Genomic DNA, 26,776 nt, shown 5'->3' with positions numbered 1-26,776 from the left:
CATTAGGTGGCCACATACGAGGTTAATTTCTCCATTTTTCTTTTATGGAAATCTTTTTTGTCATTGTAATTGAATACCGTACCACCTTTCTCTCTCTCTCTGTTTAATTATGTGCATACTTGTCTTTGGTCTATGCCTTTTTATGAACAAAGCATACTACAGACATATATACTATATTTATTCTATCCACATTCACTGGATATGAGCAATCGCGCGCTCTGATTGGCTACTCTACTACTAGGATATCAGCTCATATTCCGTGAGTAGAGAAAAACAAATTGGCAGAGCATGTTGCTGAACTAACCAAGGATGAAATAAAAACTCTACTCAAAAACAAAACCCCAAAAATTATCAAGTATTTAAAAGAAACAGAAATAGCTAAAAGAATATAGGGTTTTTTTCCCCCCCAAAATCTCCTGTTTCACACTCCAGCCCAGTCGGTGGCAGTAATGCACCTTTAAGTTGGTTTGCCAACCACCAAAAAACTCTAAAGAAGAAGAAGAAGAAAACCCCAAAATACAGAAAAGCAACAAAATATGGAATAAAAGTATTTGATTGTAAGAACATATCTTTTTTTCTTTTTCAAGAATTATTATTATAGCCAACAAGTGTCTACATTCTAAGCGGAAATGATTTTGTCTGACGTTTTGTATAAAGTTTTTATCGAATTTGCAAAAAATAAAAATGCTCTGTTTCTCAAAATCCAGTGAATGTGGATAGAATAAAACCGTTATTCCACTCAGTCTCATCCTACATGGCTTATAGCCAGCTCGGTGCTATGCACCTTGTTGGCCATTGGCTCATGTACGACTCAATTTCATTGAATAACCTTTTTTCTGTACATTTGTATGCAGTTACAAATTATTTTACCCTTTCTTTATTTGCAGATGGGGCTGAGTTAGAAGATGACCCATCTTGTTCCTGGCCTGCTTCCTCACCATCGAGCAAAGACCAAACATCTCCAGTACACGATTACGATTTTGGTGAAGATGAAGGGGGCCCTGGCTTGCCCTACCCATGCCAGTTCTGTGACAAATCATTCAGTCGCCTGAGCTTCCTTAAGCGTCACGAGCAGAGCCATAGTGACAAGCTCCCTTTTAGCTGTACCTTCTGCAGTCGCCTATTCAAACATAAGCGCAGCCGTGACCGGCATATCAAGCTCCACACTGGTGACAAGAAGTACCACTGCAGTGAGTGCAACTCTGCTTTCTCACGCAGTGACCACCTTAAGATCCATATGAAGACGCACGCCACAAATAAGCCTCATAAATGCCCTGTGTGCCGCAGAGGGTTCCTGTCCTCCAGCTCCCTCCTTGGACACATGCAGGTGCATGAGCGAGGGAAGGAAGGTCAGAGCACAGGGATCTCTGGAGCAGAAGAGTGGAAACTAAAGGAAGCACGCAAGTGCAGCCGCTGTGAAGAGGGCTTTGATGTGCCCGAGGAGCTCCAGAAGCACATTGCCGAGTGCCACCCTGAATGTTCACCCCCAGAAGAAGGAAGTGTCGGGCCTGGTCTGCAGTGCATCTACTGCCATGAGCCATTCAGTGACGAAGGTACTTTACTTAGCCATATTGACCAGGCACATAATCGAGACCAAAAGGGCCATATATGCACTGTATGCTCTGATCACTTCCCCACTGTGGAAGAGTTGTATGCACACATGGACATTCACCAACTGCCAGAGTCCAGCAACCACAGCAACAGTCCTTCTCTGTTGACTGTCGGATACACATCTGTTTCAAGCACCACTCCAGACTCAAATCTTTCTGTTGATAGTTCAACCATGGTAGACACTGCTCCCACTGTGCCCAAGACTCGTGGACGAAGAAAGCGTGCTGGCCAGCACACAAATGATATTTGTGGACGACCTGCTAAACAACCGAAAGTAGCTTACAGTTGCATCTACTGCAACAAACAAATATTCTCCAGTCTTGCTGTCCTTCAGATTCACCTAAAGACAATGCATGTTGATAAACCTGAGCAGGCCCATACTTGCCAGTTCTGCTTAGAGATCCTTCCATCTCTGGTCAACTTAAACGAGCATCTGAAACAAGTCCACAATGCTGAAGATCCATCCACCCTACTTGCCAGCTTGTCTGATGCCTTGTTACAGTGTAACTTTTGTCCAGAGATGCTAGGAGATCTCAATGCCTTGCAGGAGCACATTCGTTGCTCACATGGCTTTCCCAGCCCAGTAGCCAAGGAGAGCAATGCCTTTTTCTGCCCCCAGTGCTTCATGGGATTTCTGACTGAGGCCACACTAGAAGAACATGTGCGACAGACCCACTGTGATTCTGGAAGCTTGCGATTTGACTCTCCACTTGCAGTCACCCCTAAAGATCCTATTGTGGAGGTGTATTCCTGCTCTTATTGTACCAATTCTCCCATCTTCAACAGTGTCTTGAAGCTGAACAAGCACATCAAAGAAAACCACAAGAACATCCCCCTGGCACTGAATTATATCAATAATGGGAGAAGAACCCACAGAGCCCTTAGCCCTTCATCTTCCATATCTGTAGATCAAGCTACCCTTCTCAAACATGGCAGTGCTTCATCCCGCTCAGCAAGTGAATTCATCTGTAACCAGTGTGGTGCTAAGTACACTAGTCTTGATCTTTTCCAGACTCACCTGAAGACTCACCTTGATGGTATGCTACCACAGCTCACCTGTCCACAGTGCAACAAAGACTTTCCCAGCCAGGAAGCTCTGCTGAAGCATGTGACTGTCCACTTTACTGTAACTTCCACATACTACATCTGTGAAAGTTGTGACAAGCAGTTCACATCAGTAGATGACCTGCAGAAGCACCTTCTTGATATGCACACCTTTGTGTTCTTTCGTTGCACTCTTTGCCAAGAGGTATTTGATTCTAAAGTCTCGACTCAGCTTCATCTTGCAGTAAAACACAGCAATGAGAAGAAGGTCTACCGCTGTACATCTTGTAACTGGGATTTCCGTCACGAGACTGAACTTCAGCTGCATGTCAAGCACAGCCATTTGGAGAACCAGGGCCGGGTTCACCGCTGCATTTTTTGCGGGGAGTCCTTTGGTACAGAAGTTGAGCTGCAGTGCCACATTACCACACACAGCAAGAAATATAACTGCCGCTTCTGCAACAAGGCTTTTCATGCTATCATCTTGTTGGAACGTCATTTACGTGAGAAACATTGTGTGTTTGAGGGAAAGGCCCAAAACTGTGGCACCAATGGCTCTACAAGTGGTGGTGGTGGTGGTGAATCAGGTGCAAAAGATGATGCAGAAATGCAGAGCATCCTTACTAATAGCCATGGAGGACCTGGTACAGGAGAGTCTCACAACAGTCATGATGGAAGCGAAGAGGATGTTGAGTCTTCAGAGGTCATGTATACCTGTGATATCTGTGGGGCATCTTATACTATGGAGTCTCTCTTGACCAATCACCAGCTCCGTGATCACAACATCCGACCAGGAGAGACTGCGATGCACAAGAAGAAGGCAGAAATAATCAAGGGGAGCCACAAATGCAATGTTTGCTCTAGAACGTTCTTCTCTGAAGCAGGGCTCCGTGAACATATGCAAACTCACCTGGGACCTGTAAAGCATTATATGTGTCCCATTTGTGGAGAGCGTTTCCCCTCTCTACTTACTTTGACAGAGCATAAGGTTACTCACAGTAAGAGCTTGGACACAGGCAGCTGCCGAATCTGCAAGTTACCATTGCAGAGTGAGGAAGACTTCCTGGAGCACTGTCAAATGCATCCAGATTTGCGCAACTCTCTGACTGGTTTTCGCTGTGTGGTCTGTATGCAGACCGTTACATCAACCTTAGAGCTGAAGATCCATGGCACCTTCCACATGCAGAAGACAGGAGCCATGTCCACCAATCACCCTTGTGGCCGTGCCACCATTCCTCACCACCAGCATCACCAGAGTCTGAAGCTCTTCAAGTGTGCTTCATGTCTTAAAGAGTTCCGCTCCAAGCAGGACATGGTGAAGCTTGATATTAATGGGCTACCTTATGGTCTCTGTGCCACATGTGTAAGCGCTAGCAAAAGCTCCAGTCCAACCATAAATGGTGGAAAGCAGCAGCATGCAGGGGGGCAAACACCAGCACCCTCTAATGCAGGGTGGAATCAAGGGGAGAGTTTGAGCCCCTGTGGTGTAAAAAGAAAGGGGACAACCTATTCCACATCATCATCTTCATCAATATCATCCACTGTTGCCAAGACAAGATGCTCCAGCTGCAATGTGAAGTTTGAATCAGAGGTTGAGCTGCAGACACATCTTCAAACAGTGCACAGAGAGCAGACAGGAGAGGGAACTGGCAATCAAGTGAGGACTCCTCAAGGATCCCCCATGCCAAGAGTGAGTCCTTCCCAAAGCGAAGAGGTAAGGCAAAGCTTTGTACATGCATTGTACATTGTTATGAATGTTTCATATAGGCTTTGACTTGCTCTCAGTGCCATTTGATGTAATCGTTTATCAGGGCCGGAGTGGGCCCTGTTTTCAGTCCGGGAGTTTAATTCACATTCAGGCCACTTTGAAATGGAGGAGGAATTTGAGTACATTAAAAAAGATAAAACAAATAACTGTTTCACAATGCTTTTTTATTTGGTTTAAATTCAGGTAAACTTCACTTCACTTTAACAATATAGGTTCTCGCGTGCATTTGAACCAATGCTTGTGCATTACATGCCGCATACGCCTCGAAAATAATGGAAAATCAACAATGCTGGGTACTCAGCAACTGGCAGATAAAGCGTGAGGGCGCATTAGGCAACTCAAAAATGGTTAAATGAAATGTAGGCAAGTGTTCGATTCTGCTTAGAATATTGGCATACGCATACACCTCTTCTAAGTTATATATTTAACAACAATTATTTAACATCAAATATGACTTCTAGGCCTATGTGTTCATAACCACAATGTGCGCACACCTGTGGAAATGCACGGTGTGACAGCGAGATGAAATAGGCTGAATGAGGAAATAACGCGCAACAGCACATTTGTGACCTGTTCATCTAAAATTGTTAATAACTGGGATGTAAAGCAATGTCCGGTTCTTCTTAGAATTAAGACATACACCACATCTATACCGTGTAAATTGCGAGATTTCACATGACATCAAAAAGCTGAATTGACATCGCAAACTATCGACACATTATAGGCCTAGCATAGACTGATAAAATCGACAAACAGGGTTATCATACTCCATATCTTTCGTAACCTACCAGCTGGTCTTGAGAACATATCTGTCAATTTGGCACATTTTGCTGCCACCTCCTTCCTTTTTTTAAGCTTCGCCCTTTCGGTTCCACCTGGCCTCTTTCTGCCCTCCATCACTGACGCGCGCTGTTTCGCGCCAATGTTGTTTAAGTTCCCCGCAATACAGAGGAGGAGTCTTGGACCAAACCAACTGCAATAGAGGGGAGGGGAGAATTTCCTTATTTGGTAGCGCCTATTTAATCTGCTGTGATGCTGTCGGCGTCTGGGCTGCCATGTGAAAATGCAGAGTGCAGTTGAATTGATGATTAATGCAAGAATAAGATCAGTGACCAAAATTAGTGAAAATTATTTTCCCCATGCTCCAAGCCATTGATGGTTTGGGCCGGGGATGGTCCCGGCTAAATATAGGGCCACCCCGGCATTGTCGTTTATTATATCAGTTAGTATGCCATAGCATGCACCAATAGTGAACATTATGTATGATTTTGTGAGATGAATGCTTGGTTTAATATTATGCTTAATTACATTTTTACTCTATTTATAGTCTACGTTACTGTTTCTACTCTGCGTCTGTCACTTTTTTCTAGAAGAAGACATACCAGTGCATCAAATGTCAGATGGTCTTCCATAGTGAATGGGACATTCAGGTTCATGTGGCAAATCATATGCTTGGTAAGTTTGTTATTTGTATTTTAGAATTGTACGTTTTCCACATATTGATTCGAATTTATATATTTTCCCCTCAGTTTTCTTACAGCAGTTTGGTGGTGAAAAATACACATTGTGTGATTGCGAATCTGGTGTTAATGCAAGAAGCACACAATCAGCACCCTTACTGTTCAGCGAAACCATTGTACTCAATATCCCAAGGGGTAAAAACTAAAAAACTACACATCTGCATCTGCACCAAATTATGATTCATGTTGATGTAATGGAAAAGCTTCGTTTATTCATCCTCGGTAACGAGTTTGTTCTGGTCAGGGTCATGGTGGATAAGTAGACTATCCTGGAAACACTGAACTCATTTGCAGGGCAGCATACATTTTTAGATATTCTTTTAAGAATGAACACTTTAAACACTACTGACGTTGAAGACATTGTTAGGACCAAGACTTGTTTCTGGGTAAGACCAGGACTATGGGAAATTTGTTAACATGGTAGTGTTATATGGGACATATGGGAAATCATTGGCATCACTATAACTGGAGGTAGGATTTGAGTACAGGCCTAGTAGAAAATACGTTTCTGTAATATTTTAGAATGTTTGGAAAAAGGCTCGGTTTCAAAATATTAACAATGGAGAATATTTACGGTGGAGAAACTTTACATTGTGTCAGTTGTTCAAGTTGGTTTAGTAGTAATTGAGTTACAGGTGTTTGGTTGTTTTGTAAAAGTACCTCAAGTGAGATCAGGTGAAAGGTGGTCAAGGGAGTATGGACACACCACTTATGTGGAAATCAGATATGTGTAAAGCCCGTTGTATTAAGGCCCGGTCCCACAATACCCATAACTATAACTACAACAGTTTATGTGGTTGGTGCTCACACCAGACCGATAACGATCCCTATACCCCAGGCCTGGGTTTATCCGTATCAGTGAGATTTGCTTCTGGAGCCATTTTTCCAGGCCTGGACCTGATCCGATAAACATCTGACCAATCAGGTAATTGTGATGTCATCTGAGCATGTGCTGTTTTCCCCTGGGCATCTTTGTACATCCTTATTGCATCACAAAGTCACGGAATACGGATTCACAGAAAAAAAAATATAATACAAAGTACGAATCTTTTATTCACGGATATGTGATTATTTTCTGTGAAATATCAATAGTGAATGAATAAAGTAAACATATACAGTACACTACCGTTCAAAAGTTTGGGGTCACCCAGACAATTTAGTGTTTTCCATGAAAAGTCACACTTTTATTTACCACCATAAGTTGTAAAATGAATAGAAAATATAGTCAAGACATTTTTCTGGCCATTTTGAGCATTTAATCGACCCCACAAATGCGATGCTCCAGAAACTCGATCTGCTCAAAGGAAGGTCAGTTTTATAGCTTCTCTAAAGAGCTCAACTGTTTTCAGCTGTGCTAACATGATTGTACAAGGGTTTTCTAATCATCCATTAGCCTTCTGAGGCAATGAGCAAACACATTGTACCATTAGAACACTGGAGTGAGAGTTGCTGGAAATGGGCCTCTATACACCTATGGAGATATTGCACCAAAAACCAGACATTTGCAGCTAGAATAGTCATTTAGCACATTAGCAATGTATAGAGTGGATTTCTGATTAGTTTAAAGTGATCTTCATTGAAAAGAACAGTGCTTTTCTTTCAAAAATAAGGACATTCCAAAGTGACCCCAAACTTTTGAACGGTAGTGTACATGCAGGTAAGATATTTTAATTATGAACTTTGGCAGTCCAAATGTTTAATTGTTTTAGACTTCTTTAATTTTTTATCCGTGATGCATCGGATGAAATCGGTAACCAATCTATAATATACTGAAACATCCGTGACCAATCCGTTAATTATTAGCATCTGGATTAAAATCCGTAACCACTCCGTATTTGTATCCTTTTTTATTATATTTCCGTAATCCGTGATCTGTCTGTATTATATCAACCACCGGAGTATGAGCATGGGTTGTTTTGAAGTCTGAGCTGTACAGTACGACCCGGAATTATGTGCTACTACTTGGAAAAAACTTCCATGACTATTCCTAAGTTGCATGCATTTATTTCCCTGAGCATCAGGGCCGAGTGATGATATAGTCGGGATTATAGTTGTGGTGTTTCTGCTCCATACTGGAACTCAATTCAGGCAGAGGTAGTTAGTCAGTTATAGTTATAGTTATAGTTATCGGTGTTGTGGGACCGGGCCCTTATGGGTATTATGGGCTATATGTTTACTGAACAAACACTGATACTGTATATAGTGTGATGAGCATTAATAAAATGAGTATATTTAAAATCCAAAACAGAGACTTATTGACCTGCGTGCATTTTTCCTGGCAGTACACAGTGATTTTCAAACACATTACTGATTCATGGCACTAACTTATTTATTTATTTATGTTATTAATATTACATAGGTCTGTGAATGATATAGTACATGCATTAATGTTTCTCAGCTCTAAATATTCACACTTACCCACACCGACATCATCCTTTATTGGTATTCAGTTTGAATTTGTGAAACAGACTTTTTTTTTTTTTGCTGATGTTCTATTCCATAATACTTCTGATTATAGATAAACAAAAGATGTTCTTTGTTTATTTATTATTTATTACTGATTTCTTTGTTGGATCTTTCATTACTCTGCATTGCCCAGGGTCATTTTTGGGAACTTAAGGGTATGGAGAATAGTTCATTGTACAGTATAAGACATTCAAACCTGTACGTAAGCACTCCTAGAGAGATGGGAAACTAATTTATGGCTGGTTTGTTTGATTCGGTGTGATGGACAGATTTACATGGTAAGTAAAGAATGCTATATCTATGTACAGTACCGCGAGTTGGCCTAGTGGTTAGCGTGTCCGCCTCTCAACCGGTTGATCGTGAGTTCTACTTGCGGTCGGGTCATACCAAAGACCATCATAAAAATGGTACCTGCTGCCATCTGGCAAGGCACACTGCAATACAGATATGAGTGGGGCGTCAATCCCTGCGTCTACCAGATCGCAACAAAAAAATTTACTATTAAAACCTGTTGTTAAAACAAAGTGTGGTGAAGCAGCTTTTAGCTACTATGCAGTGCAGCTATGGAACCAACTGCCAGAGGACATTAAAAATGCTCCTGCTGTTGGCAGCTTCAAATCTAGGTTAAAGACCAAGCTGTGTTCAGATGCTTTCTGTTAAATAATTAATATTGTCTTATTTACATGTTTTATAATCTTTACTTTTACAGTCTCTGCATGTTTCAAATTTTACTTAACTTTTATTCTATTTTATTCTGCTGGTTTTTTTTTCCCCTATTTGAACTTCTACTTCATTTTATTATTTTATTTCTACTATTGTTTAATTCTTATTATATTTCTTCCCATTTATTTTATGTAATTTTATTCTCTATTGTTTACTGTTTTGCTTTTACTTCTGTAAAGCACATTGAACTGCCACTGTGTATGAAATGTGCTATATAAATAAACTTGCCTTGCCTTGCCTTGCGTCCGAAATCGCTCACTACTCAGTATATAGTGAGTTCGCCATTTTGTAGTGCTGTCCGAATGTATAGTGAGAATTATTTCACCCTATTTAGTGGATTCATAGTATCCCACAATGCACTGTGAAAAGTAGTGTACAACCAATGGGCACTAACCAAGCAATATATACCATCATGCATTGCGATCACGCTGAAAAAAAGTGTGTTGGGGTGAATGGACAGAGGAAGAAACACATTATAAACGGATATTCAAGTACAATTAAAAATAGTAAGAGAATAGGGGGGAAATAAGCTAAAATAGAATAAGACAGATAAAATACAAGAATAAAAGTTACAGTGCAGAGCGAGGAATTAATCAAAAGCCTCAAATTTGATTCAATGAAAGGCAGCAGCGAAGAAGAAAGAAATTATTCAGCCTTGATTTAAAAGAACTGAAAGATGCAGCAGAAACAAAGTACCTTGTATTTATTAATGTGGGAAATGCGCCCAGTATAATATGGATTTATCACAAAAATACATGCATTTATTTATTATTTTGAAAGCCCACCAGCCAACTGATTTGGCACGTTTTAATTGTGTGACGGTAATGACGTAAATAACAGCGCGCCGGAGTCGCGTCCGAAAGTGTTTTTTTTTTTTATTTTACCAATGAGCTCACTGTATAGTCCTTTATATAGCATTCCCTAGATAGTGAATAGGGAGTAGTGAACGAGTGAGTGATTTCAGACGCAGAGAAACTAGGGCTATAGAAGTGGAGATTGGCGCCATCCAATGCGCCTTAAGGGCCCAGTTAGTACTGGGATGGGAGACTGTCTGGGAAGACCAGATACTGGCATGGGGGGGGCGACTAGGTGCCATGGTGAATATTTTTTGAATAAGGTATGGCCACAAATGATTATATTAAGCCAATATCTGGATTAATTAACAAACTGAGTTTGAGCATAGAATGGAGAGAATATTAGACTTCAGTATTGATGTATAAGGACATATAGAATTGAATGCAGAACAATATCCTTTGTACAGAATTAAAATATGTTTATCCGTTCTTGACATATTACAAATCAAAGATCAAAGAAACAGCTTAATTTTTAGAAAACGGTCGTAATATTCTGTATGAGGATCACATGGTCCAAAATGGGCCTCATTAACCAATGAGATGAAATGTTTTTTCTTAACTTTTTTATTTTTCAAGATATTTACGTGGAAATTGGAAGGCACATAGATTGTTGGATACTGAATACAAAGTTTGAAAATTTTGTAAAAACAAATTATGAAAAGAAGTATTTAATCAATCTTAATTGTGCTAATTAGTTTTTTTTTTTTTAAAGTTACATCGGTACACTCAATAAAAAAGTAATAAAAGATTATTTCTAACCTCCTCTTTGTGCTCTGTAGGCCTTTGTATTTCTAAGTAGGGCCTACTAGTGTTTATATGAAAGAATATAAATGATAATATTCACCGCTTTCAAGGCGAAATTCGAAAAAACTCTCTGATCCACATTCAATAAACAATTCACATTAACTGAACTGAAATTGACACTCACGTTTCTGACATCTGTTTTTTAAAAATATCATTCCTACCACTAAGAGCTCGAAATTTTTCATCAAAACAACTACAATTTTATTCTAAACTAGTTATTTATTCATATGAATCAGTTTGATTTGGAAAAAAAAAAACAAGTAGGTAAAGCTATGAAAACTCAGTTTAAAGTCTCCCGTGAATTGTAACATCAAAACTAGCTGACAGAAGATTTTGCTGAATACTTCATTAGAAACAGTGAGAGCTGTTTTAGAGAACATCCCTATAAAAGTTATCTGATTGATATTGACGAGTAATCCAGTCAGAAACCGATCAGAAGAGAGAGAGAGAGAGACAGAGCCTGACTGCTTTACTGTGACTCAAAAAGAAAAGCACTGGCAGTGTCCCGACTATGGAAGCCGCGAGAGGCCCTTCATATAATCTTTTTTTATTCACCTTGTTATCCCGAGATAACGACATAATTAATTCAGGTTCTCGAGAAAACAACACAACTAATTCGAGATCTCGAGAAAACAAAACCGTTATTTCATGATCTCAGCTGGATCACTGTATCTCCGTCGGTAGAGACGAAGCCGGGCCAGTCTTCTGCGTAGGTGCCGCGGACTAATTTTGAAATTATCCCTTATTAAAAGACTTAATGCAATCTCTCCCTGTGTCAACCCCTGATCAAAATATTGCCTTATTAGGTGATCGATTATTCCAGACATTCTAATGACCAAAGTTGCATCTATACAGAATGAGAAATAGCCCCAAAGTCAGCATATCACAAGTCTCTTGGCGCACCTGAATGAACCATTTCTCAGCTGTTTACTCGAGATCATGAAATAATTGTTTTGTTTTCTCGAGATCTCGGAATAACGGTTTTGTTTTCTCGAGATCTCGAATTAGTTGTGTTGTTTTCTCGAGATCCTGAATTAATTATGTCGTTATCTCGGGATAACAAGGTGAATAAAAAAAAAAAGGATTATATGAAGGGCCTCTCGCGACTTCCGTACCCGACATCATGCGAGCAGAGTTTTTACTCTGTTGTACCAACTTCAACCTGCTGTTACTCCCAAAGTACTGAACAGATCTTAACCAGATACATTTCTTTGGAAAGCAGAGATTATAAGCTTTTTAATGATAGTATTCACAATAGAAAATATTCAAGAGTTAAGCAGTGACAGATTTGGAAACTTAGATGAGCGTCTGCATGGATAATTTTCACAGCACGGCCAGCGAGCGTCCGATACGCCTACCTTATTCTCAAAACACAGATTTTTCCGCATGTTCCTGCTCAATAATTACCTGGATACCTTTTATTAAGTATGACATTCCTCAACATATTAAGTTTTGTGCCCAAGGTACACATTTTATAACCACGACTCCACAATATGAGGGCCACAAAATCTCATATATGTTGTTACTATGGATTATTACGTTGGCCTCAAAGTTATGGAGATCCAAACGCAGTCTTAGATTTGTGGCCTTATTAAAAAATAACCAGAGGCAGAGGCTGCATAGGAAACAGCTTTTCATTGATATATGTAGACAGATTCAACACTTTGTGTCCTTGTACAGTGACTATGAAGAAAATAATAACCCCGTAGTCATATCAGACATTTCAAAATGGCTGAAAGTCACGATCCAAGTGGCATATGATGCACAGCCCATACTCAGGTGCCCACTACAGTCTTCCTTTGGGTGATGGTAGTGGGTAGGTTGGGCTTTTGGGGTTGGGGTGGGGTGGATCAGCATGGGGTGGAGGGGCAAATCTGGACTGGATCGTAATTACCTCACAGACAGCATGTGCCAGAAAAGCAAAACGGGAAGGGGGAAGCAGAGGCCTCATTTGGAAAAGGGTCCAAATGCCTTCTCCCTTGAAAAAAGGGGACACTTTCTCCTTTTAATGGCCATCTGCACAGGAGAGGCGAAACGAGAGGCCGGGGGTCATCTCTGCTCAGCTGTCACTGTTATTAGCGTAGGTAATGGAGCAGGCGCTCTGCTCTTAGGGGTGCTGTTCCTGGCCCTACGCTCCTTGCTTTATGGCTGTTGATTCACCCCGATAGCTCTATATATATAGATGACACGATGGCACAAAATAGAATAAAGTAAATTAACATGTCCTCCGAGTCTAATCTGAGATATGGCCACTAAGAAAGAGGCACAGAGTGATTCTGATGTATCGCTCTGTTCAACCTTTGCACCCATCGTCCCTGTGACCCCCAAAACCAAACTGCATAAAGTATCCCTGAGAATTTAGAGAATTGATAACTTCAATGACGTGGTGATGAGTCCAGCTTTTGCCTAATGGACCCAATTGGACATGTGTGGAAAAAAGGGAAACATATAACATCCTAATCACGTTATTAGTGGTGCGTATTGGCCTGAACCAGTAGCCGCATGCCCTTGGGAGTGAAGAGACAGCTCTCAAGGTCCAGATGGATCCATCCACATTCGCCATACAGCTGGCCGTTCAGATCATGGGACTCAATGTGATATTCCTGTCCATCTGTAGGAAAAAAACAAATTGAAAAAATTCGATTGCTGGTGACCGTGGAGCAATTTCGAAGCAGGCCAGAAGACAGCTGGCATCTCTTTAGTTTGGAGTTTGCTGGCATGGCTAATTCACACAACTAAAGGCATGCGATGTGTCACCAGAGAGGGTGAGAGGAAGACAGGAGGAGTGGATGCCAGGGTTTATGCCTCTCTGAGCTTCTGCGGTCACTATCAAACCTGTCGTTAGCTTCCTAGTTTTTGAAGGATGTTTATTAAGGCCTGCATGTGCTCAGCACACACACTTCAGATGTGTTTCCTCTACAGACAGGAGCTTGGCGTTCAAGGTACGGAGAGTTATCCATGAAGACAGCACATACACACAAGCGTATATTATATTATTGTTGTTTTTTTTGAAGAACGCTAATTTGTCTTTTACTTTGCAGCAGAGATGGACAAAGTACCCAACTTAATTACTTCAGTCAAAGTACAGATCCCGCTGGTCAAATGTTACTCCGATACAAGTGAAAGTTGTCCAGTCAAATTTTTACTTAGTTAAAGTACTGAAGTACTTGCTTTTAAAAATACTTAAGTATTAAAAGTACATTTTCGGTCAATGCATTGTTGTCTTATTGCCACAACGCTTACAAAACCTAATGCCTCTGAAACGACCGACTGGATTTACAAAATGAACGCATGCTTTGCCATCATGGTGGTTTAACGTTAAGCTAGCTAGTCAGTGAAGCTCCACCTGACATGCTAGCAAACTCTTTTCAAACTCAAAATCATATTGGGTAGCTAACGCTACTAGAAAAGAAAGATTTCTGCATTCTGTTGATTTGGCAAGATTATGCTAAACATATTTCTGAAAGGACTTCAGATAAGTTAACGTTATTCATGTTGGCGTAACTCCGTTTGTTTTTACATGCTAACTTACAGTGTCCAAGTTAACTAGCTATGTGTTAACGTTAGTCGTGGACAAGGCGACGGCAACTTGGTGGGCAAATCCACAGAAAGTCATTTGACTAACCAGACTGCATAGCTACGTTTGCAACGTTATCGCTAGCTCTAAAAGCACAGACAACTTCATTGCAAGCTTTCTCTTGGAATAAAACGTTTATATACCTCGATATGCTTCCGCAGTTTGGACAGCGAGTTTTTGTAGGCCGTGATGTGGTTCATTTTAGGCAAACAAAGCAAACATTTAAAATGAAATGAATCTTTTATCCTTTCAGAAAACTGAAACATGGGTTTGTGGGCCGTGAGCGCGTGCGTTCTTTAGAAGAACCGCCTCCTTCCATTCTGCCATCAGCTGATCGTGTTCAAATAACGCTACTGGGAAATCATTGAACTTGATTTTATACAGTCTATGGATGTGACGTGACCCTAGTGATTACTGATAGGTTGTCTCAGTGTCACCTGCGAAAAAAAACCAATCACATTTTAGAAAAGAAAAACACTTTCAAAGCTGCTTCATAGTAACGAGGACCTTGATAGAAATGTAGTGGAGTGAAAAGTACGATATTTGTCTTTCAAATGTAGTGAAGTTAAAGTCATACCAGTGGCGGCTGCTGGTTTTTAAAACAGGGGAAGCCCATTTTACGCATTCATCATAAAACCTGTAGGCCGGATATCAAAGCATAGAAAGGTGTGCCCCATTAACATAGTGAACTAGACAACCCTACCTAGTGGCAGAAAGTATTTTTGCTTGTACATTTCATGTTATAGTCTGGCTTGCCAGGCTAGTGCCTCATATCCTTAAAAATATCAAACATCCAAAAATCACTGGCTATTCAACGAAGAGCCTTGAACATCATACCCTGATATGCAACACAGAGTCTTTAACACAACACCCAGCTGCGCAACACATCCTTGAACATCTTCTGCAACACAGTCTGGAAATTCATAACCAGGTAGGCTATGCAACACACAGAACCTTGAATATTATACCCAGGTATAACCTATAACACAGAGCCCACCATTCTCTTAACATTACTGAACAATATACACACTTCAGATTCATGAACATTATATGATGCACACTATTTATACACAAATTCTGCCCTCTGCTCCTTTTCCAGAAAATGGTCTGTGACCCTGTCATACCAGCTGGTTGTGCTTTCCAGAGACTTCACCAATTTCTGTAAGCAGCTAGCACTGTAGATCCCAATAAGGCTCAAGCTAGCATACAACCAGATTGAACTACAAATGAAATAAACGAGTGAATTCACGAATGATCAAACTGATAGAATGAATGAAAGTTAACAGAGCACAACGAGTAATATTTACATTTATTTACAGAGTAATGTACAGAGACATCAATGAGAAGAAATGTTTATATGAAAAGAAATTCGGACAGCACTTTGGCACACGACTACACTTTCTCGACATCCGCTAGGGACTGACTGATCATACTTCCATGTTCCTCGCCGAAGTACCGCCCTCCTCATGTCTTTCAAACACTACCTCCAATAATCCTTCATCAGCCCGGCTTCTTGCCCCTCCCACTGTCTCGTTTAGTCCCAGAGAAGCCCGGCTTCCCTGGAAGTGACGATTTTGTCGATTTTAACCAATAACAACTAGCCGAAATTGGCTGTTCAGAGCCGTCTCGTAGACTGCAACTGATACCCGGCTGCCAGCCATAGAGCCCATTGAAATAAGAAAGGTTACAGCCAGTGTTGCCAGATTGGGCGGTTTTAAGTGCATTTTGGTGGGTTTCGAACATATTTTGGCTGGAAAATGTCAGCAGTATCTGGCAATGCTGGTTACAGCCTGGCAGCAAAGGTGATTCTCGTAGTGAACTGCAAGTTCGTCAGACATCACTCAAATAAGTTACAGGATAGTTATGAACGTAAATACAATCTTGGGCATATATTATGTTATGCAAGTTATTGTTTTAATGAGAATTCAACGTCGTAGATGCCGCAGTTTGGGGAGAGAATTTTAGGGGAAGCTCGGCTTCCCTTGTTGTCTCTGAGAAATCGCCCCTGAGTCATACGTTTCCAAAAAAAAAATACTCAAGTAAAGTACAGATACTCAAAAAGTGTACTTAAGTACAGTACTCAAGTAAATGTACTTCGTTATTGTCCACCTCTGCTTTGCAGGCAACATACATATGAGTGTAATTGTACAATTAAATGTTTTGCAAGATCTTGGCAAATTGAAACATAACATTGACACTGCAGTAAGTTAACAGAGCAGAAGTTTCACCAAAATGTCAAAAACTTTTCCTCACAGTCCAGAGATACATATGAAGGTCTTTCACTGACAGATAAGCTGAAAAGAATCACAGCAGCACTTCAGAATCCCCCTGTTTCTTGACAACAGTGTGAACTTTGACCCTTAAAGCGCCATAGGAGCCTATTTTTCCTCCACGTTTTCCTGCTGAGCAAAAGCCTCTTGCTTACTTCTCAGTACCCTGATGTGAGGTTGTCAGGCACAAGGAAAAAGGTCTAAATCTGCCCTCCATCTCGGATATCCAGCAAGCTTCCAAAGCTCCTTGGCTTTTGTAGGGGTCCAAGGGATCATTTAGAATTCTTCTTCTTCTTCTTCTTCTTCTTCTTCACTTTTCTCCATTCAATGAACCATGCAGACCAAACCACGTGTCTAAAGTCCTTCTTGCACCATGCCCTGGTCTTCCCAGTCAGTCTCCCGTCCCAGTACTAACCAGTGCCAAGTTTCCCAAAAGCATTGTAGCACAAAGAGCATCGTTAAATGGTAGAGCAAGCAGCACAATGAACACTCTCTCTCCTAATTAAGATGCCCTTAGTGTGAAGAGGCTTTTGGGAAACCCACCACAGACCGTTAAGGCGCATTGGGCGGCGCCGATCTCCGTTTACATAGCCCTCGGCGTCTTGCCTATACAGCTAGGGTTACAGTGGGGGATTGGTCCTCTGGTAACCACCAGAGTTTGACTCCCTACTCGCATCTGTATTGCAGCAGGTACCGTTTTTATAATGGTCTTTGGTATGACCCAACTGCAAGTAGAACCCACAATCTCCCAGTCAAGAGGCGGACACACTAACCACTAGGCCAACTCACAGTCCAAACCATGTCTAGGACTCCTTTCCCTACTCAGATGAGCAGGATGAGGCTGATTGGCTTAATAATAGTCCGAGAACACATTGTTTTACAGTTTGGACAATACTTCACAGATTGTATCATCAAAAAAAAAAAGAAAAGGAGAAACCTCTCTTGCTCCACCCACATCGGTTTGGAGCTCATTTGTTTTGAGATCATATGCAAAACCTACATGAACTAGTCTGAGAATCTTGACAGAGTTGGTACTCCGTATAGTCTAAGCCTCAATGATTATCAAAAACTACACTTGATGAGATTTGGAATGGACTTCTAATGACTGCCTGATTAAAAAAAATAATAATAATAATAATAATAAAGAAAATAAGCCAATCAGCTTTCAGCAGGCACATCGATCACATCAAGCATAAAGCTACTGTATTTCATGAATACTTGAAATGACGTTTATCTATGGTGTCTTTATTGTTTTATGGAGCATGGTAAGATCTGGACACTGGGGGTGCTGTCCTTGAGGCGTGCTTGAACCCCATAGATTGCTGCTTTTGGAATTGCGACGAATTTCGTCGTTTTTTTTTTTCTACACTGGCTTTCCCCCCTTTTTCCAAAGAACTTGTGCCAAGCTGGTGGATGAGGTTTTGAAGGACAGTCAGGAACTTTATACACGCAGACTGAATGTTCTGGAAAAGCTGATTTGGAGGGTCACCTTTTGGTGTGTTTTCTTTATTATTATTATTTTTTTCAAGGTAGGAGGGGGTGAAAGCTGAGTGCATGCCCAGGCTTCCATCCACAACATGGAAAGGGGAAAAAGAGAGCGAGAGAGAGAGAGAGGCCTGGATCGATGGGCAGGAGGTGGGAAGGTGGCGATGGTGGAGGGGGCTAGGGGGCAGAGTAGGGCGCACATTTACTGTACAGCTGGCCTCTCTGTGTGAGGCAGAACCGTGAGCTGCTACCAAGTGCGAGCAGATGAGAAGCAGAGAGATGAGAACAGGAGAGACAAGAGATTCCATCTTGCTTCCTTGTTCCTGCCTTCTGTTTTTAATCGAATTTGTTTCGATTTCCAGCCTGACACCCATCCCTGCTCCTCTTCTGCTGGAGCATGCATTGCATGCATGTTTTGTCTTTAAAAAAAAAAAAAAAAGAACCTAGCGAGAGAGAAAAGGAGACATAATTTGCTGGCGAGAATTGAGAACACAAATTATCCATGACACTGTTGTCTGAAGATCCTGTGGGAATAGTTTGAGCGATGACGTGTTTACTGAATGTTAACTGACTGTATAACAAATACACCTCATCAAGACAGTACCAGGAGGATTATGATATTATAAGACATATTGGGGTCGAAGGGATTTGTTTTTTTTTTTAGTCGGGGGGGTTTGAAGTTTTTAAAAAATCAATACAGCATCAAATAGATTCTCTGTTGATTTGATTCCAATTTAAAGGAGAACTGAAGGCACATTTTTTTTATTATCAAAATTCTATTTATCTCATTTTATTAAATATAGGAATGCATTTTTGATCGCTATTTTGTCGCTGCTTTAGCAAGTTATGAGTGTCTGAAATATGCTCTGTAATATATCAGTCCATATGTCAAAGCGATGGCCGTAAACGAGATTCGTTGAGACCTGTGCGAGACATCGTAGGACGGAAGTAAAACATACAGCGGGAATCAAAGTGACCGACATCTGCCAACGTTGTCAAAAGACGCGCGCGCCCTCTTTCGAATGCTGATGTAACCAAGCCGGAAGTTTTGTTTGTTTTGATAGCGATCAGGAAAGTTTGAAAAAAAAGTAGTCATTAATTGTTATTTAAACTCGTTTTTGTGCAATATTTCATTTGGAAAACAGTTTTCAAAATGGCGGCACTGACACCTGGCTGACACTTCACGTTTCGAAGTCTTGCACAAGTGTCGTGAAGATCGCGCGGATAAGCGACGCCTGCCGTGGACCAAACAAACTACATTCAACACGGCTAAAAACCGAATAGGCCGATAAGTAGAATATTTAATTGCAATTAGTTGCCAATACGAGTCACGATATAAGGTTACTAAAACCGAAAACGTAATTGAATAACACGTTAATTAAGAAATAAAGCAAGTTTAAAAATGACTTCAGTTCTCCTTTAAATAGTTAATTCTATGACCAAGAGCTAGAAAATGCAGGCACGCATGTGAATAAATCCAAAGACGAGAGTAGAAATAAAATTCTAAATGTGAGCACGAGCATTCGTCTTTATTGTGCACCAAAGCATTGACAGGACAGTAAAAGTGACTATGACAGGAAGAGACAAAGAGAGAGAGACAGTCAGACAGAGAGAGAGAGACAGTCAGACAGAGAGACAGTCAGACAGAGAGAGAGAGAGAGTCAGAGAGAGAGAGAGAGAGAGAGTCAGAGAGAGAGAGAGTCAGAGAGAGAGAGAGAGAGGGAGACAGTCAGAGAGAGGGAGACCGTCAGAGAGAGACAGTCAGAGGGAGAGAGGGAGACAGTCAGAGAGAGGGAGACAGAGAGAGAGAGTTAGACAGACAGAGAGAGACAGTCAGACAAAGAGAGTCAGAGAGAGAGAGAGGGAGACAGTCAGGCAGAGAGAGGGAGAGAGAGACAGAGAGAGAGACAGTCAGACAGACAGCGAGAGAGAGTCAGGTCAGACAGAGAGAGAGAGAGTCAGACAGAGAGAGTGAGTCAGAGAGACAGACAGACAGAGAGAGAGAGACAGAGAGAGGGAGACAGAGTCAGACAGAGAGAGAGAGAGAGAGAGACAGTCAGAGAGAGGGAGTCAGACAGCAAGAGATAGAGTTAGACAGCGAGAGAGAGAGTCAGACAGAGAGAGAGTCAGACAGAGAGAGTCAGTCAGGGAGAGGGAGTCAGACAGCGAGAGAGACAGAGAGAAAGAGACAGACAGAGAGAGAGAGAGTTAGACAGTGAGAGAGAGAGTCAGACAGAGAGAGAGTCAGACAGAGAGAGTCAGTCAGGGAGAGGGAGTCAGACAGCTAGAGAGACAGAGAGAAAGAGACAGACAGAGAGAGAGAGAGAGAGTCAGACGAGAGAGAGTCAGACGAGAGAGAGTCAGACAGAGCGAGAGAGTCAGACAGAGAGAGAGAGTCAGAGAGACAGAGAGAGAGGGAGACAGAGAGAGAGACAGAGAGAGAGGGAGACAGAGTCAGACAGACAGAGAGAGAGTCAGACAGCGAGAGATAGAGTCAGACAGCGAGAGGGAGACCGACAGAGAGAGAGAGACAGACAGAGAGAGACAGACAGAGCAAGAGAGAGTCAGATGAGGGAGAGAGTCAGACAGAGCGAGAGTCAGACAGAGCGAGAGAGAGTCAGATGAGGGAGAGAGTCAGACAGAGCGAGAGAGAGTCAGACAGAGAGTGAGAGAGAGTCAGACAGAGAGTGAGAGAGAGTCAGACAGAGTGAGAGAGAGAGTCAGACAGAGAGTGAGAGAGTCAGACAGAGAGTGAGAGAGAGAAGTCATTGATCAGCAAGGTGTGTGAAATTGCTTATTAACACAGCCACACTTCACTGCACAGAGGTGATCACAGTAATGAATGGAGAGGCCTTATTAATCACCAATTAATAAAAACGGGGCGGTTGCTTAATCTGCGCTACACATGACCTGCTCGGCATGCTCAGAGTCACTCAGTCAAATTCCTCATTCTTTTCCTGAAAATCAGTGCACACCACGAGACGCTTCTCACACTGACCTTGTTCTCACAGTCTGTCTGTCTGTCTGCTTGAATAGAAATTATTTTATGCGTGTTTTAGATTGTTCGTAGTTTAGCATCTAAGACTGTCAATGCTGGCTTCCTGGTACAAACAAAACGTTCAACCTTTCTTTGTTCAGAGGAAGTGGACTTTCAACTGAGGTCTATCAGCATTGCTCAGTAGATACACCGATCAGCCATGACGTTAAAACTACTGACAGGTGAAGAAGTGAAAAACATTGATTATCTCATTACAATGGCGCCTGTAAAGAGGTGGGATATATCAGGCAGCAAAAAGAGAAGAGTCAGTTCTTGAAGTTGATGTGTTGGAAGCAGGAAAAATGGGCAAGCGTAAGGAGCAACTTTCACAAGGGCCAGATTGTGATGGTGAGATGACTGGGTCTGACTGAGCATCTCCAAAATGGCACATCTTGTGGGGCAGCTCATCCACCCACCCAACACACACTCACATTCACGTTGAGAAAAGATGCATCTGGTGTAATAATTATGATCATTAAGAAATATTAATGCACACAAAGCCATGGCGACCCAGAAGCTCATTACTGTCAGAGGCTCGCGTCACTGGAAGCCAAAGCGGCCTCTTCACCTGCACAAGGGCCACACACCCCAACTCGGGCATCACATCTTCTCCCGTGTCCTTCTCATAACAGCTAGAAGCTCCTGTACGATCTGTATGAGTGTGTCAGAGAGAGAGAGAGAGAGAGAGAGAGAATGTGGGCGAAATGGCTTTTGACCTTGTTTGCTTTCTCCATCATGAATTTACAACAGTTTATTCTTGGGAAAATAAATAAATGCCAGTGCATGTTCACTGTTCAGGCAAAAACTTGACATTTAATATAATGCAACACCTTTGTAGGTGGATGAGTACCGACTGCACAGTTTTATTAACCACTGACAGGTGAAGAAGTGAAGATCATTGATCATCTCATTACAATGGCGCCTGTAAAGAGGTGGGATATATCGGGCAGCAGAAGAAGAGTCAGTTCTTGAAGTTGATGTGTTGGAAGCAGGAAAAATGGGCAAGCGTAAGGAGCAACTTTCACAAGGGCCAAATTGTGATGCTAGATGACTGGGTCTGACTGAGCATCTCCAAAATGGCACATCTTGTGGGGTGTTCCTGGTATGCAGTGGTTAGTACCTACCAAACGTGGTCCAAGGATCCAAAGGACAACCGGTGAACCGGCGACAGAGTCATGGGTGTCGAAGGCTCATTGATTCGCATGGGGTATGAAGGCTAGCTTATATATTAAATACTTTGCTATGAAAGTCTCATCTCATCTCATTATCTGTAGCCGCTTTATCCTGTTCTACAGGGTCGCAGGCAAGCTGGAGCCTATCCCAGCTGACTACGGGCGAAAGGCGGGGTACACCCTGGACAAGTCGCCAGGTCATCACAGGGCTGACACATAGACACAGACAACCATTCACACTCACATTCACACCTACGCTCAATTTAGAGTCACCAGTTAACCGAACCTGCATGTCTTTGGACTGTGGGGGAAACCGGAGCACCCGGAGGAAACCCACGCGGACACGGGGAGAACATGCAAACTCCGCACAGAAAGGCCCTCGCCGGCCACGGGGCTCGAACCCGGACCTTCTTGCTGTGAGGTGACAGCGCTAACCACTACACCACCGTGCCACCCCTGCTATGAAAGTATTTAAAAATATTTCAGATGAGCGAATCAATGAATAATCAACATTATAGACTTTTAAAGTTCAGCGTCTCTTTTATTATTATTATTATTATTATTATTATTTGTCCAGTAACACAGAGGTAACAGTGATTGCTAACTGAAGTCCAGTGATCCCCAATCAGTGCAATATATTCATCTCCCTCCACCACATCATCTTTTGTTCTCTTTTCTGTGTCATAAAGCTGCTGGATTTTCCACACAATTGTGTTTCTCAATGGTGGCCTATACCGTAAGTCGTGTCAGAAGATGCTATCTGTAAAGCCTCTGCTAACCCCCTGTCCTCTATCACCGAAACTGGTCTGCGGGGAGTTAGTTCATCGGTCACAGGTAGACTTGCTAAGTTTGCATCTCAACGCCTGCTCGAGTGTGGCTTGACAAGGCTGGCTGCTAGCGTTAGCATCAAGGGCTGTGCTAGCTCGTACCTCCGGGTTTGCTCCTAAATTTGCTTCGCGTTGAGGTGAGATTTCAGACCTTGATGAACTCCTATGGTACGAAAATTCCTTACTGCAGAAATTACAGAGAACTAAGCTCCTGTGCACAGTTCCAACTGGGTGTTTTTTTTTAAAATGTAAATGTGAATGAATGACACATTTTCTTCGCAGCAACATGTAACAATCTTTTATATTATATGGACACATCCGCAAAAAAAAAATGCAAGTTATTCAAAAGAATTTTAATTTTGAACCGATTCGACATTTTGACAACACGCGTCTAGTCAGCGGGAAAACACTAGGAGTGACCTCATCGGAGTGAAATATTGGGAAATATTATACATACAGGACACTTTTTCCATGGAATAAAAACGTGTTCTATTCCCGTCTAGTGGGTTTATTGATGGGATGCAATATTGTTATCATATCGCTTATCCTCCATTTATTACGCCGCTCTCCCCAATGGGGAATGAGCGTGCAATAGGGTGCATCAGTTGCCCCGTAAAAATGAAAAGTTCCTCCGATCATGATGCATTTTTGTTTTGATGTTCCTTTTGGTATGAAAACACACTGGGTGAAATATTTTGACAAAATTCAAAAGTTTAATGGTGGCACCAGGAGCTCAAAGTTATGGAAAAAGCTGCTATTTTATGACTTTTATGACAAAATTTCGATCACTTTTCATGAAACATTATGGCACCTTATAGAGTATACCAAATATCTTAGATACACATTTTTAGTGCATATTCTAAATATATTATCAAGCACAGTTTGAGTTTTAGCTGTTCATTGAATCATTGTTCAACTACTTTTAAACAATACAAATGTATTATGAATCACATTAATGCTTCTCAATCCCTTGCAAAGGTTCTTAACATGATCTCTGGGTCACAAGAAATCAATAAATGGAGTCCAACCAGTGGTGGCTGGTAGTCTTTCAAACAGGGGAGGCTGGTCGGTTACGATATTTCCAGATTTTAAGAGAAAAAACATCAATTTTGCCTATACTCTTGCCTCTGATCTGGCTGATTGTTGGCAGGGTCACAAACTGTGAAATAACAGGTTCTTTTGGCCCATTAGCCTACTGTCCAATATACATGATGGGGGGGAGGGGCATATTTTAACATTTTATATTTTAAAATTGTGGCATGTTGTTTAAAAATTGATCATTATTGAAAGCAGCTCTTTGTCAGGAACCTCAGCAGTAACAGCAGAGTGTTCTGGAATAGGCACAAGCACTGACCTTGGGGAGCCAAACATAGAGCTGGGTGCCACACATTTCATTCAATGACACTTTCCCTATATTTTACTTATTTTGACTGAGAAATGTTTTATTGACAATTTTGATAACCCTTCACTTTTAATCCAGGTCTGTAGTGTGAAATGTTCTCGGCTGCGTTTTTGTTTAAAAATGTTTTCCAAATTGTAGCTGTGTTTAATTCATATCCAGAGAAATGTATATTCCAATATAATATACTCAGCATAAACATTTTAAATAGATTCTATATTTTTGGTCCATCCATGACATATTACTAAAGTAGCCTATTTACTGTTGTTGATGTGGGTCACTTGCTGTTAGCCAATTCACTTTCTCGTACCAGGAGAGCTGAAAGGAACGAGTATTATTCCCTACCTTTTTCACCAAGTCAATTTGAGGCGTTGGTCTACCCTCATCTCATCTCATTATCTCTAGCCGCTTTATCCTTCTACAGGGTCGCAGGCAAGCTGGAGCCTATCCCAGCTGACTATGGGCGAAAGGCGGGGTACACCCTGGACAAGTCGCCAGGTCATCACAGGGCTGACACATAGACACAGACAACCATTCACATTCACACCTACGGTCAATTTAGAGTCACCAGTTAACCTAACCTGCATGTCTTTGGACTGTGGGGGAAACCGGAGCACCCGGAGGAAACCCACGCGGACACGGGGAGAACATGCAAACTCCACACAGAAAGGCCCTCGCCGGCCACGGGGCTCGAACCCGGACCTTCTTGCTGTGAGGCGACAGCGCTAACCACTACACCACCGTGCCGCCCTTGGTCTACCCTGCTCTTTAATTTTAATTTTTTCCTCGAAAGGAAGACTGGCAAATGGCTTCGCCAAAATTAAATCAGCAATGCTTGGCATCCGTGTGCAGCTTTCTTGCTAGCTGACTAGCCCCCTCAAGTTCAAGTTCAGTCACTCAAATAAACAAAATTTCTGGAACTAAGATAGCAAACTTGACAACACTATATTTACACTTTATTTACAATGAAAATATATACAAACTAAAAAAGCTGGTAGAAACCGTATGTAATGAATGAAATCGAAATGTAAGCTGATCTCTTACAATACACCACAGCACTTGTGAATCCGCATGGGACTGAACTGAAATTCACCGCTGCCTGTCTATAGTTGAAACGAGCTGTCAATCAAAGAAAATATCCGGCCGCTTTCACCAATCACCAGTCTCCTCGCGGAAAGCTTTGCCATGTCCCTCCCATGTGAGGCTGGGAGTCCATAGGCGGGCATTTTCGCAGTATTTGTCCAATAACCATCTTGCATTTTGAGATTGAAACGCGCATAGCTCCCAAATGCCATTGAAGTCCACTGAGGCTGGGAGTCCGTGAGACTCCGTGGGCGGGCGTTTTCACAGTATTTGTCCAATAACCGTCTTGCATTTTGAGATTGAAACGCGCAGAGCTCCCAAATGCCATTGAAGTGCACTGAGGCTGGGCTGCATCGCGCTGTCACGAGGGGGAAAAACTCACGCACACATTAAAGTTATAACGGAATGATTTCGCACTGTAGTTGGGTTGAGCACATATATTTCTATGATTCTGGATCTGAAATAGCAATGTTATAAGGTCGGCTATAACATAAGCCTAGCGCAATTCATCCTACATGATGTTCATCATTTTTAGAGGAGGCTAAGCCTCCCTCGTTGTCTTAGAGCAATCGCCCATGAGTCCAACATTGTGATTCAAACCTTATGCGGAAACATAAAATAAGCGTTTTTTTGGCAAAAAATGAACCTCATGGTGCCACCATTAGACTTTTGAATATGGTCAAAAAATTTTACAGGATATCTTTATTGGTGAAAAGGAACACCCGAACAAAAATGCATCAGATTTTATGAAAGTGAGGGCAACTGATGCACCCTAGCGTGCAGTATTGTTATAATATTGCACATTGTCAAGACAACACGACATCACACGCAAAATCCAATAACAAAACTTTTCTGTTGCGCATGCGCACAATCATTTCTTTGTCAGCCAGGAAATCGAGAAGACGGGCTTAATTCAGTGCTCGGTTTAAGCACTAAATAAATAAACTGAAACTAAAGACGTGCTGAAAACCTGAAAGGCTACCAAAACTTCATTATATATTCTTCACGCATATTTACAAGAGAAAAAAAAACCAACGGACATAGAAAAACTGGAAAAGAGACATCGGAGATGTAAAACTTCTGCGCTAGCGAGTTACTGACAGTTTGTACATACAGTAAACATGGCCGTGAGGCTT

At 41.7% G+C, this 26,776-nt stretch overlaps 1 protein-coding gene across 7 annotated transcripts in view; it reads left to right on the top strand.

Moving 5' to 3' along the window:
* The window catches only part of LOC132877656 (zinc finger protein 521), a 329,268-nt gene that overhangs the window by 142,689 nt on the left and 159,803 nt on the right, over nt 1-26,776 (top strand). For 6 of the 7 annotated variants that reach the window (XM_060913658.1, XM_060913651.1, XM_060913643.1 and 3 more), the window contains 2 exons: nt 888-4,369; nt 5,794-5,878. In XM_060913658.1, the coding sequence (XP_060769641.1) occupies nt 1,238-4,369; nt 5,794-5,878 (3,217 nt within the window). In that variant the 5' untranslated portion in view covers nt 888-1,237. The remainder of the gene's footprint in view (nt 1-887; nt 4,370-5,793; nt 5,879-26,776) is intronic. The other variant, XM_060913626.1, reaches the window with a different exon arrangement.

The sequence above is a fragment of the Neoarius graeffei genome, chromosome 1, assembly GCF_027579695.1.
Source record: "Neoarius graeffei isolate fNeoGra1 chromosome 1, fNeoGra1.pri, whole genome shotgun sequence".
In the NCBI taxonomy this organism is placed as follows: Eukaryota; Metazoa; Chordata; class Actinopteri; order Siluriformes; family Ariidae; genus Neoarius; species Neoarius graeffei.
The sequence above is the reverse complement of the archived record's forward strand: the minus strand, read 5'-3'. Positions and strand labels throughout refer to the sequence as shown.